Here is a 17368-nt window from a genome sequence, read left to right as displayed (position 1 = left end):
AGATGAGACCTTTTCACTCAAATTTGACAAATACTGCCATTCACACAATGGGGACACAATACAGACAGAAACACACATGGGGAATTCATACATGTACATGTACACACACGCACACACACACACGCACACGCACACGCACACGCACACGCACACATGAAGGGAAGTGGAGGTAATGTATCTCTAAATGAGATGTCATACCTATCTAGGGTTGGTCTCACCTCGCTGATAGAAGACATTCATCAATAGATGGTTTGCAGGGACATGTGCCAACACACACACACACACACACACACACACACCCCTATACACTATGTCAGCTCTTGAGAAGAAGTCAATGCTTTGTCAAAGCCTCTTCACAGCATCACTTGTGATGAAGTATAATTTTCTACAGTTCGCTGGCTGATCACATGACGGGAGGACGTAAAGGATTGGATCAGAGACCTTTTTGTTCAGTGACAGAGTTCTGCATTCATGTGTGTGTTTGGATGAATGTGTGTAAGGCCATAATCAAACCCACAACCTCATCATTCACTTCAATGAGGCCTCAGGGCAGCGTTGTCCAGCACAAGGGTATACACTGGCTGAATGATAATATTATATTTTGGCATCTGATAAACCTTGAATGTAAACCTTTGATGCTGCTGTTGATACAAAGATCCATTACATCCACTACAAATACATTATACTTTACTTTGGAAGCTTCACAATAAAAGCCCCCCACTGGTTTCTGTTTGACAGACTGTAAAGTGATGCAGCAGGAAATGTTTGGTTTGTATTATCAGTAACTTAACACAGCTCGGAAGCAGCTGAAAGCGATAAGTGAGAAGTAAAACAGGGCCGATATCTGAAAGTATGAGCAGGAACGCAGGAGTGAAACTAATCTCCAAAGCTCAGATATAGATTAAATGGGACACATAGTAGAACGGTACAGCTTCCTGATTGTACACAGTGTTTATTCTTTGGTCTCAACACCCTTCAAGGTGGAGGGAGACGGTGTCCTTGCGAGCAGATGTGTTCAAACACAGCCGGCTCATGTTGTCCCATCTTTGGTTGAGTCACCGCTGTTATCCGGCTCTGCGTTCTTGTGTTTTGGCTTCAGGACGGCGATGTGGCTGAGTGGGCACGATGACCCAGAACATCAACAGACTACTGGAGTCACATTTAAAAACATTTTTACTTGAGTGATTCAACCATTCAAATATTTATGCGAAGATGAGTGAGACGGGTACAGAGGCCACTGAGCTTCTATCTTGTGCTGTAATGGGGATGCAGCAGGATTTCAGATGTGAAGTCATTAGACTGCATCCCCGGGTGGTCCCAGGCTTTTCATCAGGCGTTCAGCTCTTCATTACTTCAGCCTTTGAGGAACTCAGACCTGCCAGCCTTTCAGTAACAAGTTCTTACACTCGGCTCCTCAAATTCAGTAATAACTCTGCAACTGTAACTCTAGATTCCTGTACTTTTGTTAGTGTTGTGTTTTCATTTTGTTGTGGAAGTTTTGCACATAATACAGACACAGATGAAGTCTCTACCCCTCCCATTGTTCCCATCCTCCAAACCTGTAGTGACCTATACACATATTGAGACAGACAGGGAGGGTAATAGACAGACAGACGTCCAGACAGACAGACAGGCGAATCGAGCAAAATATGGACGGTAAGATAGAGAGAGAATGTGTGTAAAAATAATAATAATGGGAGGGATTATGAAAGCAATGGTTGTAGTAAAAATAAAAAGGAAAATAATACTGTTGAAAAATAATTGAGACAATAATGATAATTATTATATAATAATTATGATAAAAGCAACAATAATCAAGTAATAAAGAAAAAATATAACTGTGGAGATAAATATTAATAATAATAATAATATAGTGAAATAATAATAATAATAATGTAGTGATATAATAATAATGTAGTGATATAATAATAATAATGTAGTGATATAATAATAATAATATAGTGATATAATAATAATAATAATAATATAGTGATATAATAATAATAATGTAGTGATATAATAATAATAATATAGTGATGTAATAATAATAATATAGTGATGTAATAATAATAATAATAATAATGTAGTGATATAATAATAATATAGCGATATAATAATAATATAGTGATATAATAATAATAATGTAGTGAAATAATAATAATGTAGTGATATAATAATAATGTAGTGATATAATAATAATAATAATAATAATATAGTGATATAATAATAATATAGTGATATAATAATAATATAGCGATATAATAATAATATAGTGATATAATAATAATAATGTAGTGAAATAATAATAATGTAGTGATATAATAATAATGTAGTGATATAATAATAATAATAATAATAATATAGTGATATAATAATAATATAGTGATATAATAATAATAATATAGTGATATAATAATAATATAGTGATATAATAATAATAATAATAATAATAATGTAGTGATATAATAATAATAATAATATAGTGATGTAATAATAATAATAATAATAATAATGTAGTGATATAATAATAATAATAATATAGTGATATAATAATAATAATAATAATAATAATAATAATAATAATAATAATGTAGTGATATAATAATAAGAATAATATAGTGATATAATAATAATAATAATAATGTAGTGATATAATAATAATAATAATAATAATAATAATGTAGTGATATAATAATAATAATAATAATAATGTAGTGATATAATAATAATATAGTGATATAATAATAATAATTATAATGTAGTGATATAATAATAATAATAATAATGTAGTGATATAATAATAATATAGTGATATAATAATAATAATAATAATAATAATATAGTGATATAATAATAATAAGAATAATGTAGTGATATCATAATAATAATAATAATAATAATAATAATAATAATAATGTAGTGATATAATAATAATAATAATGCAGTGATATAATAATAATAATAATAATAATAATAATAATGTAGTGATATAATAATAATATAGTGATATAATAATAATAATAATAATAATATAGTGATATAATAATAATAATATTAAGTAATAGTAGATAATAGATAGAATAATAGATTGACTACTCAACCAATTTGTGTAGCTACAATGTTAGTTATTTAATTGCTCGGCAGTTTACTTCTTATGTTCTTTTGCTGTAACAATGTACATTTCCGCGTTGTGGGACTAATAAAGGATTTGTGATTCTGATAATATATTGTTAAATATAAAGTGCAGCATCAATGGAAAGTTATGCATTTCGTGAAATTTGTGTAATTGATAGATATGTTATGGATGAGGGGATAAGAGGTTTGCATTCAAAGACGTGATTAAGTGTCGACGCCTTGTTAGACAGTATGTGAAGGAGAGTGACTGCAGAGCTAAATGACATGCAACAGTAGTTCAAACTCCTCCTGAGCCCAGAAATCATCCACAGCACTCCTGATGTCGCAGCTGCTTGTCACAGTCTGCATTCAATTAATTTAGCTCTTTACGTCTAATTCTCAACAGCTCAAGTTTCTGCACACAGCCTCTTCCTCCTTCATTTGCATTAGTTTGTATCATCTCTGGTAACATTTGAAGCCATTTGATCCTTTAACCTCCTGCAGTCTCAGACACCTGGTCTTTGTCTTGCTCACTTAACCCCTCACTATTTCAGTTTCAGCTCCAGCACCGACAGCCCTCATGGCACTGGCCCTGACAAAAATGTCAGCCATTTAGTCATGGTGTCGGCCTCATTTCCTTGTAATTCTGCTCCTTAACCCAGTCCTCTCAGCCCACTGACGGATCCCAGCAAGACTGTTGCTGTTGTTTTCCAACCACATAATCTGAGCCTTTGTCAGAGCTACACTCCCTTCCTCGTGAGAATACTTTTCATGAAAGACACATTATTTCAAAGTAGGGTGGAGTCTGCTAGAATCTACAGGGGGAAGGCTAGGAGTTTAGTTCAGTGGCTAGTTAGCTTGTGGGTGCAAGTATGTGCGATTTTCTTCAGAGTGAAAAGCTAAGAGATTAGTTTAGTCAGCTAGCAGGTGGGCTGAAGCATGCGGGTTTATTCAGAAGGAGGTTAGGAGATTAGCCTAGTTGTTGGCTGCTGTGTGTAGGTTGCAGTCTCCTGGGCTCTTCTGACGACATCTGTCATGCCACCGCTGCAGGCTGGGGGCTTTGAGATGCGAGATAATCCATCAGTACATTGGATGTCTTTGACAAGCTCGTACGTCTCTTAAGGGTCTTGTTCTTGTCAGTTTTATGAGGCTGCTCATTTCCCCTGAATTATATCTTCAAGCTTGCTAATTACCAGACTCGGGCTGGAAACGAAATCCACAACTCGCTCAATGAATTACCATCTCCGTGTAACTGTTTGTTTTCACACACTGACGCACACATAGTAAAAAAATAATGACATTTGTGACTCACGCTCTTCTGTCTTTTGCTTTTGAATCCGCTGCTCTTTTGACCTCATTGACACCGGAAGTAGTTGACACAAATGAACCAGAACCACTTCTGCTTTTGGGAGTTTCAGAAGAAAGTCTTATAGACGGTCTCTCACTGGTTCTGTCTCTCGCCTTCCCTATCTGAGCATCACATGCTCTGTGACTGTGATCTTCATACTGTAGCCTTCATGTCTTCTTCTTTTCTCTGATCGCTTTTAGTATCATGTAGCTTTTTTTGCGCCTCATATACATATCACACAGATTTCTCCATAAATCTTTTAGCACCCTCCACTTAAAGAAGGTCAGGGCATGTTTATCTTCCACACACTTTACGTAGCAGTAGCCCCAATGGAGACGAGACATTTATTGAATTGACTCAGTAATCAGTAAGCATCTAAAGTTACCAAAAGAAACCAGCCTAAGTGCTACGCTTTTTTGTTGGTAAAAGCATTTATTTGTGCAATAAAACATTAAAACAAGATATAAGACAGTCGTTGAAACAGACAGACACTAGGACATTGAGACAACTGCAGTACAACAGTTTATATTGAACCGGGAGGTTGCATTTTGCTCGTCTTTGTGACATAACATGTAAGATAAGATAAGACAAGATGAGGTGTGTTTGTAACGAGGATGACTAATGACAAAGTAAAGAGGGAAAGAGATTAGGTATTAAAGTAATAATAATTATGAAAATGGAGGATGTAGGATGTAGGTGATTACAGTCTGGCCAGTAACTCAATGTTTTTCCACGTCAATTAAAGAAATAGGCCAATTTTCAGAGTTATTATTTTTTTTAATTGTTTCCATGAGCTTTTTATTTGTGCTGTCAATGAGCATTAGATATACTGGCAGCGATGTAGAGGTGTGTAACGTGGCCAAATATTACCGCGGTCCAGTTTTATACTTATCACACAAATCCTGACACTAAAATCCGCAGTCAGACTTTCTGTAGGACACACATCACACGCAAAGAGTTGCTCCATAGCTCAATATGGATCGTCTTACAGTGTCTGTTCCATTTTAACTCCCATAAATAATGTTTAAAAGAAAAGTGCTCTACAATCCTCGTGAACATGTTGGACTGTCTGTAAAAAGCCCCTCACAGTGGAGATGTTCCAACACACTGCAGGTTTCACTAAACGTTTCTCACAGGATGTTTGTTGCGTCAGCCAGCAGCGTCAGTCTTTGTGTTTCCTATGAATCTATTTCACCTCTTATCTGACTTCCTGCTATCTGTCCTTTGCATCTGTGAAGTAATTTAATTTCCTCTCTTGTGTTGTGTATTCATTTACGTACTCCCCCCAAATCTCCTGTCAGAGGCGCCTGATCTGTGTAGCCGTGGCAGTCGGAGCTACAAAACTCCAGAGAATGCACACAACTCATTTTCTCCTCACGTCTCTCTGCTCTTTTCTTTCTTTATTGTTAAGTATTGTTTAAGTATTCAGATTCAGACGGTAGACGGGCAGAGGTGGAGTTCAGGTGACTGAGAAGATGGAGGGTTTGTTTTAAGGCTGGCAGGGAAGTGTACGGGGTACCAAAGGTGACTCTCAAGCATTAAATCATCTCTCAGTCACATCTGCTCGCCTTGTCTCACAAAAGCATCTTATGTGCTCAGCTTTTGATGCTTGGGCTTCACTGTGAGGGAGTTGTAGTGACCTGGGAGCACAACCTGCAGGGGCAGCGTCTGAAGAACGTTCCTGAATGTTGCAGCTGCAGTCCAGAGTAGAAGAGTAATGTACAACAAAGAGCAAACGGGAGAAGAACAAGAAGAACCTTATTGAAAGTCTTATTTTAATACAAAGATTTGTTCATGAGCAGGAATGTAGCACGGCGTTAAAGTGAAAGGTGTTGAGATGCACCGTGCTACTTGCCGTGTAATGTTCTGTGTTGTTATTTATTTCTTACATACATCGGTGTGTTACTGGTGCCGTTAGCCCGTTTAAATAACAAATAGGATGCCGAAGAAAGTTTTTGTTTGTATTGTCCAAAGTGAATTTCGTCTGTTTTCTAATCTGCCTTCTTTCTCTTTCTTGGCGTCATGGCTGTGAGGATCTCTTCACACTGCCCAAAGAGTTGCAGCCAGGATTATACATTATGTGTTATTAATGCTTAGTTAAGCTGACATCTAGCACACATTTCCAGTTACCTAAAACTTTTGGGACTTCCTTTTTTTAAATCGGCTGAAGCCGTGGCATTAATCCATTGATTGGCTAATCAGTTCAGCTCGAGCTTACTCTTATGTAAAGCAGAATCAGAAATCCTTTATTTGTCCCACGACGGGGAAATTTACGTTGTTACAGAGCAAGAGAGTAAAGTGGCGAGTACACAATTAAATAGAATAAAACACAGAAACGGTAATATAAGTACAGAGTCATTCATATCAGATGAAAAGTTTGGCAAACTTTGTTAAAGTGCGATATTTCTATTTGTGTCATCTTTGTGTATGTGAGCAACCAGAAGACGCAGACACGATGTAGACCGCTGCCCACAACCCTTAGAAGAACAAGTGGTTTACAATGTGGATGGGTTTATTTGGTTCTTTCCTTTTCGTTTATCTCCATTTTGTTTCTGTTTGTTAAAAACAGTTTTTCCCCATTTTTCCTCTCGTTGCTTAAATCTTTCAGCGGGAATCAGGCGGGGATTAACGACTGATTTTACATTTCATCATGACAGATGTCTCATCTTCATTTCAAAGCAGAGCCGAGAAGTGACAACACTACAGTGGCTTCTCACAACAGTGAGGGTGCTCTGTGGTAAAACACGCAGCTGTTTCTGGGAACAAAGAAGGATTTTTATGACAGTTCTGCTTTGATATGCTATGTGTGCAGAGGAGGCACGGGGAGGTTCCAACATAGTATTTGGTAAATCAGATTCAGACGCCCAACTCTACCAGCACACATAACAACAATGGCTCTCGCTGAGATGCTCCTCTCAGACTTTGGAAACAAAACTCTGAAACCCGCAGTTCTCTGATTATATCTGACCCCTCCTACTGTGACAAAGTAATCCCTTTCTTTGACTTCATGTCTGCTCTTTGCACTCACTCACTCTCTCTCTCTCTCTCTCTCTCTCTCTCTCTCTCTCTCTCTCTCTCTCTCTCTCTCTCTCTCTCTCTCTCTCTCTCTCTCTCTCTCTCTCTCTCTCTCTCTCTCTCTCTCTCTCTCTCTCTCTCTGTGTTCTCTCTCTCTTTGTCTTTGTTCAGAGGCGTAGCACTGCCACACTCGCACCAATTAGCTCTGATGGAGAAAACTGCTGTTGCTGACAGCAGCGAGATTGGTCGATGGTTTACACGGAAATAAAATCTCTTTCTTCCCCACCCTATAATCACACCCAAGTTACACAAGGAAAATACTTTCTGTCTCTGTGGATGGGTGTGAGTTATGCGTGTGAGTTTGTCACAGATCCAGGGAACAGCCCACACAATGGGTGGGATGTCAGGACGACTGTGTCCAAATTGGCTTAATGTCTTCTTAGTTTTGCGCTGCGCAATACGCAATTAAATCACTTTTGTAGAGATACGGTTCGTCTTTGTAATGGACCTCTTGTTCGTCTGTTGGTGACGAATGAGTTTCTTCTCATCCCGTTTCCTGCATGAGTAAAGTGCTGAAGCGTACAGCATGAGTGCAGCACAGCTGAGTACTCGCTGTATGAATTGTTTGCTACATCGGACTCTAAATAATAAAATGTAGAGCTCCTTTTCAGACAGCAAATAATTCTCCTGCAAACAAGAGGAAAGTGGATCTGAGTGTTGCCAGAGTTCTCACATTTACTTTAGGATTTAGATAAAAACAGTAAAGTGTTAACTCCGCTATCTTATGTTTCCAGTTCACTCACCCCCCTCTTACCCCACTGTGATATACCGCTTCATAAACCAACCACAAATATTACAGTATTAACAATTGAACTCATTTCTTCCCCTTCTCCCTCCTTCCAGTGTTGTATAGATAACTATGAGGAGATGGTGAAGATCCTGCTGGACAGAGGAGCCAGCGTCAACGCTCAGGACAACGAGCTGTGGACGCCGCTGCACGCCGCTGCTACCTGTGGCCACGCAGGACTGGTCAAGATACTCATTGCACAGTACGACATGCACATACTCGACACCAGGGTTTCCTGCAACACCACTTATTATTATTGTTTTCATTTTAGTTATGTTTTATTACTATGTTTTATGCCTTATTGCTTTATTGTTATTGTTGTATTGATGGTGCTATTGTTCTTTTTGTTTTATGTTGAACACTTTCATGATTCTGTTGTTTTTACCCTGTAAAGCTCAGTGTAAGCCTTGTTTTGAACTATATTATTATTATTATTATATTATTATTATTATTATTATAATTATTATAATTATTATTTTGGAGGTGAAATGAAAAGCACCTGATTCGGACTGAATTATGAAACGAGAACTGCGGTTTGAATCATCATCTAGTAACAACATCTGAGTTTTTGTTGGGAAGTTTAGAAAAGTAAACTCAAACAACTCCACCGTTCAGATGTGTAATAAAAAATTAAAAGGCCACACACAGCCACACACACACACACACACACACACACACACACAGCACACACACACACACACACACACACACACACACACACACACACACACACACACACACACCACAGTCTGGAAATAACAGGCATATTTACCAGCTGCTACAACAACGCTGGTATTGTTTTCACCCTGTGAGTCTGTGTGTGTATCATCACGGCAGATTAATATGGACACCTACTGTAGCGGGAATCACCACAGAGGCTTCGCCAGGCGTTTATATTTCTGTCTGTCTGTGGACGTATTTGGTCTGCAGGATGGCGTCTCAACCGTGCAAGACGCAGTCACGAACCTTTACAGATGTGCAGTAGTTGAGATCAAAATGAAGGCAGAGTTGAAGCGCCAGAAGTGGGGAAGGGGTCTGATTTGGTGTGATCCCATCGCATATATTATTATATGCATTATACACATGTATAGTGTTGAGATAAGTATCAAAATATTATTTAACCATACTTTTCTGATATCAATATACTGTGTCATGATATGGCTAATTTATAACCATCACATTAGAATTAATTGGACTTTTAGTGTTAAATATTTATTTTTAACATTTGGCAAAAACATGATCTCATTACAGTCAATAGAGTGATATTTAATTATCTCCCAGCACTAAGTGTAGTTATTTACAAGGTTAATAATTAATAGCTGTCTTTGTTATTTAAATAATTATTATAATTAATTCAATAATTCTGACCCTGGATTTCCAGAGGCACAAAGGTCCCCGTGTGAGGCTGATTTCTTCACAGCTGAACATATGGGATAAGAAGTGTTTAGAGTTTAATTGGGATTTAATTATATCCTCTGATATAACGGCATGTACAGATGCAGACAAACGGAGATTGTCTGTAAACAAACTCTTATTGTTTCTGCCTGTGAACATGAATCAAACCTTTATGCATCAACTAGAAACACACACACACACACACACACACAACATTCAGACACACTGCTGCCATCTGTTGACATGCAGGACTTGTCAAGCCACTCATCATATCACTTGGACTCATTAACCACAGTAAATTTACTGATTAAAAAAAGCTGAATAATAACGGCCAACTGAGAGAATTTAATTAGCATCATCAATTAGGGCTCCAACTGAGATGTATTTTCTCCAACACTTTGAGTTATGGATCAGTTTTCTTTCCAGTCTCACAACTGCTCAGAATATGAAATACAGGCTGTTTTACTACAATGATTAAATACGTTGCAGACAGAACAAGGAATAGTTTTGAGCTTTAAAAAGAAATGTTGTACATTTAACACACAATGTTAGATGTTGCACATTTATTAGCTTATAAAAATGTATATTCCGAAAGTCTTAATCATTTATCTGCTCACCTCCCACAGCGGTGCAGATTTGCTGGGCGTCAACTCTGATGGGAACATGCCGTACGACCTGTGTGAAGACGACCCAACACTGGACATCATCGAGACGGCCATGGCCAACAGAGGTACGGTGTTAAGATTTGAAGAGATGGCACGACGACAGTCATCGTGGGGACAGAATCTTTACGCTGTTGATCAGCATAGATTTTGTGCTTCTGAGCAAGTTTGGGAAGATTCACAATATCTGCAGACAGATTGAATAAATGAGAAAATGTAGTTTCTCCATGACCAGGCAATATGCCAAAGGAGGCCGTGTGCTGCTCTCTTCAGTACAATGCCAGTTCAATCTGACTTTCTGAACCCCGAACAGTTTGAGGGCATTTCTTATCGGAAAGCACTCTGTATCCTGCACCGTTTCAGGATCGACTCTATGGGAGCGCTGAGATATTCAACGTTCTCTCACTGCAGATTGGGAGACTATACATTCATGCTGTATCACCAAACAGACACGGTCTGCGCGGTTTGTCTGCGTGACGTGACAGAGAGTTCAAGGAGATCAGCACTGAAATGCATCAGTGAGGGAAGAGGGGGGAACTTACGCTGTGTTTGCATTTCTCTCTGTGTGATACGGAAAAACACCGTCACAGACTCTGTCACACAGAGAGTCGGGGGGGTGACAGACAGCTTTATTTACACTGGAGTTAAATCACACTCAGCCTTCTTAACATAAGCTCTCTCGTCAATGTTTCGGTTTTGTTTTCTAGTAAACGGTTACATCTACAGACAGACGTGTGAATACACAGCTGAAGACAAAGCAGCACAATCTGTTGCTGCGGGGGCTTTCAGTGTGAAATGTGGTTGGTTTAAAGAAATTGTTCAACATTTGAGAAATAGGTTTCTTAGCTTTCTGGTGGATAAGTTACATTACAGGTAATTTAGCAGACGCTCTTATCCAGAGCGACTTACAGTGAACTAAGTACAGGGACAGTCTCCCTGGAGCAGCTCAGGGTTAAGTACCTTGCTCAGGGGTACACTGGTGGGCCTTCTAGTGTTTTGTTTTGGACCACTCGTACCACTAGACCATTAGTCCATCACCACCCTTAATTAAAACACCACCCGTTGAATAAGAAGATCGATGCCACTCTTGCTAATAAAAACAGTGTAAAACCACCATTGGCTGTTTTACGGGGGTTATGTGGAAGCAGGTTTTTGTATGGATTTAACTAATTAGACATAACGTGTTAATCAGTGAGCTTTAGAGATGCTGGTAGGCAAACATTGTTACTTTTGGACAGAGCCAGGCTAGCTGTTTCCCTATCAGCCTTTATGCTAAGCTAAGCTAACCAACTGCTGGCTTCAGCTTAATATTTAACGTATAGACATTGAGAGGCTAATCGATCTTTCCTCCTTTTAAACAAAAATAGTATCTCTGAGTCAGAGCAAAGTAAATACAGAAAGGAACCGGTCTAGATGTAAATTTGCAAGACTTGGCAGAAACTCTCATGAGATTTGCTGCCCGACATCCTATCCTAACTATTACCATTTGAGGTCATCTCGCGAGAGTTGTGCAAATGATCGTCTCTTATTTACCATCGAGACACGACTAAATCAGCCCCCTGGATTAGAAATGGTTTCTAACTGGTAGACAGCCTCTGCAATTCAATTCAATCAAGCTGGTCTTGGCAACAAACAAAAAAGGAAAAGGTACGAATCTGATTTGATTACTGATTCAGGTACAGCCTCATACATTTAGCCCGTGAAGGTCTGAGGCTTATGGGTAATGGCGTTTGTTAAATTAATCTAAAACGACAAATATTGAATAAACAATGGCATTAAGAAAATACCGTCCTCATGTCAACATACTGTAGAAAGGCTCCACTCCAAGGATGTTTTTTCTTTTTAGTTATTAGCCTTGTTACAATTGTCAACAGGATTTTGAATGAGGTTTTTCTTTCTTCTGGAACAGGAACTGAAAGTTTCGGTTCCACTTTGACTCTCTTTAGGTATCTACTTTCAGGGGAACGTGCGGCTAACCAAACTACAGTCTTATTCATCTGGTTTATTTGCATTTCTTCCCGTGTTAAAGGTGGTTTTGTTAGGAACGTTTTCCCTTATTCAAAGCGAGGCCAAACAGACAGAGGGTGTTGTATGATTTAACGATTTTAAAGCCTTCTGAGTCAAAACTGTGATTTGTGACATTGAACCTTATAAACACAATTGACTTGACTACATGTCTGCGGCTGCGGGTTGTTGTCGATTTAGAGTGTGTCCAATGCGAGAGAGAGTGGTAGCAAACAAGAGAAGGTTGAAGAAATACTGGAAATCTCTGGTTAATGTGTCCTTCAGCATAAAAGTAAATCCCAAATGTTTCAGTGGTAAACAGGTGAAAGCTGTGTGGAGGCCGGGTGCTGCTGAAGAGCATCGTGGGTGCTCAGTCATATCCCGGGAAAATTAAAGGTCAAAAAAGCCCCGTTTGATAAATACTGCATTGTAAACAAGTTTGGGGTTAATGATTCCAACAGTTCGAACAGGGCACATGACACCACACTGTGCGGGTTGCATCCTGGATGTGAGACAATATTGGAAAGACAAAGAGAGAGGCTGGGGGCTTGCGGAGGGAAAACGGAGGCCACCAAAAAAACGAGGTTCACAGTTTACAATGGGATCTCTCGAGCCGCAGAATGCAGATAGCGGTACAGTAGGTGAGAAGAATGATTATTAAGCCCATCAAAGGGAGCGCGGCGCTGCTAATTGCTCCCGTAATGTTCACAGCACTGTACTGCTGGATTAGACTTCTCTCTCCAGAGATGCTGCAGGGATGGGCACACCATCTCTCTGTCTGTCTGTCTGTCTGTCTGTCTGTCTCTCTCTCTCTCTCTCTCTCTCTCTCTCTCTCTCTCTCCTCTCTCTCTCTCTCTCTCTCTGTCTCGCTCTCTGTTTCGCTCTCTCTCTCCCTCTCTCTCTGTTTCTGTCTCTCTCTCTGTCTCTCTGCCTCCCTCTCTCTCTCTGTTTCTGTCTGTCTCTCTCTCTCTCTCTCTCTCTCTCTCTCCCCCTCTGTCTCTCTCCCCCCTCTGTCTCTCTCTCTCTCTCTCTCTCTCTCTCTCTCTCTCTCTCTCTCTCTGTCTGTTTCTGTCTGTTTCTGTCTCTCTCTGTTTCTGTCTCTCTCTCTGTCTCTCTCTCTGTCTCTCTGTCTCGCTCTCTCTCTCTGTCTCTCTCTCTCTCTGTCTCTCTCTGTCTCTCTCTCTCTCCCTCTCTCTCCCTCTGTCTCTCTCTCCCTCTGTTTCTGTCTGTCTCTCTCTCTCTCCCTCTCTGTCTGTTCTGTCTCTCACTCTCTGTCTCTCTCTCTCTCTCTCTCTATTTCTGTCTGTCTGTCTGTCTGTCTGTCTGTCTGTCTGTCTGTCTGTCTCTCTCTCTCTCTCTCTCTCTCCCTCTGTCTCTCTCTCCCCTCTCTGTATGTTTCTGTCTCTCACTCTCTCTCCCTCTGTCTCTCTCTCCCTCTCTGTCTGTTTCTTGTCTCTGTTTCTGTCTCTCACTCTCTCTCTATTTCTGTCTGTCTGTCTGTCTGTCTGTCTGTCTCTCTCTCTCTCTCTCTCTCTCCCTCTGTCTCTCTCTCCCTCTCTGTATGTTTCTGTCTCTCACTCTCTCTCCCTCTGTCTCTCTCTCCCTCTCTGTCTGTTTCTGTCTCTCTCTCTCTCCCTCTGTCTCTCTCTCCCTCTCTGTATGTTTCTCTCTCTCTCTCTCTCCCTCTGTCTCTCTCTCCCTCTCTGTCTGTTTCTGTCTCTCTCTCTCCCTCTCTGTCTGCTTCTGTCTCTCACTCTCTCACACACACTTGATATGCAGCATCGACTGATCTGACTCTTCCTTGATCCTCCCCTGTTGAGCCCAGTTCATCTCTGATGAGCCGCAGTGTTAACAGAAACTGAACAGGTGGAGTAGAGTGGGTGGTGCAGAGCAGTTAAACTACAAAGCTAATGTCATTTATGAATTCAATCAACTGCTCAATAAAAGTCAAACCTGAGGAATAAGATCATTAACTGTTGATTATCATGGTCGTAGGATGTATGTAATCACCCATTAGTGTCTGCTTTTAAGATTTGATTTAGTTCTAAAGATATTCAATTACCGATTAATAAACAACAACTGTTGCTTCCAGATGTGAGTCAATTTTATTTATAGAGCCCAACGTCACAAATCACCAATTGTCTCAGAGTGTTTTTTACAGTTGGTCAAACCAACGTGACACTTGTTTGATTCTTTCCTCTCTGCCCTTTTAATAATAAAGGTAATGTTTATTTTAAGAGTTTGGACTTTTGTATCCAACATCTTAAAGCACCTTTTGCTTTGGCACAGGGGAGTTGTGTGTGTTTGTGCTTTCAGCCACAACTAGCTCAGAAAACGAGGTCAGTTAGATCGTCAGTTTTAAGAAGAGCTCTTGCTTTTCTTATTTATGTGACGTGTATTGCTGTATTGTACATTTTCAAATCATTTGGAGCATTGTTGAGCTGTGGGGCATCACTGTAGCTAAATCAAAACATTTCAGAAACCGAAGAGGCAGATGCTTCCAAGCAGGAACAACAGAAAACACAGGAGAAAATAGAATCTGCAGGGATGCATTTAATTTAAGTCGACAAAAGGGATTGTTGTTGTCCTGATTCTTGCTCCTTTAAACACCTTCAGGCTGTGATTCGGATGTGAATGAGAAATACCGATTCATCTCACCAATTTTCAGAATCACTAGCCATCCCTTCGCTGGGCCGTGGCACAAACAAGAGCGTGACACTGAAACAGCAGGTTGACTTTAAAACAGCGGGTTGATAGATTTGCCTTCAGCTTCACTCGTACAGGTTAAATTTATTACTCGGGTGTCGCAGTAAAAGGTCGTAGGGTTAATAAAACTCACAATAAAACATGCACAGTCACGTGATGCTCGTCTGCTTCTACTTTCTATTTCAAGTGAAAGTGGACAGTTTCAGGGGATTGTCCCACATGATCTTTAAATAACTAATCCCTGTGAATGTTCCAGCTGGGAGCTTTTATTTCCAGTTGCTGTCTCTTGGAGGACGTTTTCGAGGGACAAACAAAAATAGTTTCTCTTTTTTTTATTATGAGAAATGTGATCTTCCACTTGATTTATTGTAGTTTTAGTAATGCACATATTCAATCACACACTGTGATAATATAAGAGTCACAGTTCTGGTTGTCAGGCTTTCTTCATTATTGTTAATCTGGCATTTCTTTAAATTCGCTGGGCCACACGGTACATTACTGCTGAGCTGTGGGGGAAGGAGTCAAGTGTGGCGGTCACAGCATTGAGTCCTACCTGGCAGTCACACGATGGATTAAAGGAGGTGACAGACAGAAACACCTGCGCTTCAACTGGGCCAAACGCCACACAACTCTGTGGCAAAGGATGGTTGGAAAAGTAAAATACAGTTTGAAAGAAATTAAAGGACTATTTTGTCTTGAGTGTTATTAGTTAATATTATTATTATATTATTAATAACTCACGTCTAAGTTTGGCTCATTGTGGCCCTTATAGATCACTGTTATGAGAATCTGTGTCTGCTGTGGTCCCATTTCTAAAATAAGGTGTCTCTGTAGCTCACACTAAGATAAGGGTGCAAGTGCAAATTCTCCAAAGACACTTTTAAAACCTTACATTTTTCAATACTTGCTGAGAAGCTTTTATTGTGGACCCCATGAACCGATGCCTGTAGAGAAAACTTCCAGTGTAATTTAAAAAAGATGTTGCTGTCAATCTAGAAAGTGAATTTTTCTCTATAACGTTTACTTTTTGAAGTTAATTTCATATACAAGCATTGCGCTGTGTTACCTCTCTGTCCTTCCATGAGCCTCAGATCAGGGATGAACTGGCCCCCCGTCAGCAGGCTGCAGCTGTATATTAAGTCTCTCGGGTAATAACTGTCCGCTTTGTGATTAACGCTGCGGTTCTGCTTGTGCATTTGATTGACAGGCATCACCCAGGAGATGATCAATGAGACACGAGCGTCAACAGAGAGGAGGATGCTGGGAGACGTCCAGGAACTGGTCAGACAGGGAGAGGAGGTCAACCAGCAGGACTCTCAGGGAGCCACGCTGGTAAGACCTTGTGCTCCGTTCGTTCTGACTTTTCTCCATCAATTTCAAACTAGCTGACTACATGTTTTTCTAAAGTTCAAGTTTATCGTCATTTCAGCTATGAAACAATATAGCTGAATCAAAATGTCTCCTCTCTTAGGACCAGGGTATTAAAAAACTGTCAAAACATGAAAAGAGTACAATAAAGGTTTGAGTTTGTTACAAAAGAAGTGCATACGACATATATATATATACACACATACTTATAAACACGTACAGAGTAACAGTTAAAATGATGCAACAGGATCGGTATTATGTGTGTAGACATGTACAATAATTATATATAAATGTTACCATTTATTGAGTCGGCTTAAATCAACCATAATAATAACAACAATAACATCCAACACTAAAGCTGTTGGTCTTGAAACAATAGTTTATTCTATGGAAAAGTACTTTGCCTTAAAGTTTTAATTTGAAAAAGCTTACAAAGGAAGGATTGGACTCACCTGGTCCGTGACGAAGAGTGGGACAGTCATAGCTGCTGCAGCCTGTAGTGACAGCAGACGGGATGCATCTATGGATTCGTGCCGTTTATGTGCACTGATAATGCCACCAATGTTATGTTGCCACAGACACTGGGATTTATTAGAACATCCAATATTCAAATATGAATATTGCTATAAGACTGGACTGGTGATTGTTTGAGACATATAATTATAATATTTAAGACATACCATTATCTTGCAGCTGTAAAACAATATGAGACTAAACACTACAGCTATAAATAAGTAAGTAAATCCTTCACAGCTGCCTCCAAGCCAGCGGACTGTCAAGAGTTCAAGGTGTTGTGGATGTTTTCTGTGCTGCAGAAACGCGTACAACTCCAGATTATCAAACATCATCTTATCTGCACTGAGAGGGGAAGGTGAGTAAATATTCAGAGGACCAACTTTATTATAGATT

At 39.4% G+C, this 17368-nt stretch overlaps 1 protein-coding gene across 3 annotated transcripts in view; it reads left to right on the top strand.

Moving 5' to 3' along the window:
* ppp1r16b (protein phosphatase 1, regulatory subunit 16B) overlaps positions 1 to 17368 on the top strand; it is a 79563-nt gene that overhangs the window by 52549 nt on the left and 9646 nt on the right. For all 3 annotated transcript variants that reach the window (XM_029432439.1, XM_029432438.1, XM_029432440.1), the window contains exons 4-6: positions 8381 to 8526; positions 10346 to 10449; positions 16299 to 16423. In XM_029432439.1, coding sequence (XP_029288299.1) covers positions 8381 to 8526; positions 10346 to 10449; positions 16299 to 16423 — 375 coding nt within the window. The remainder of the gene's footprint in view (positions 1 to 8380; positions 8527 to 10345; positions 10450 to 16298; positions 16424 to 17368) is intronic.

Source organism: Cottoperca gobio, chromosome 5 (assembly GCF_900634415.1).
Source record: "Cottoperca gobio chromosome 5, fCotGob3.1, whole genome shotgun sequence".
Lineage (NCBI taxonomy): Eukaryota > Metazoa > Chordata > Actinopteri > Perciformes > Bovichtidae > Cottoperca > Cottoperca gobio.
This window is presented reverse-complemented; position numbering and strand designations above follow the sequence as displayed.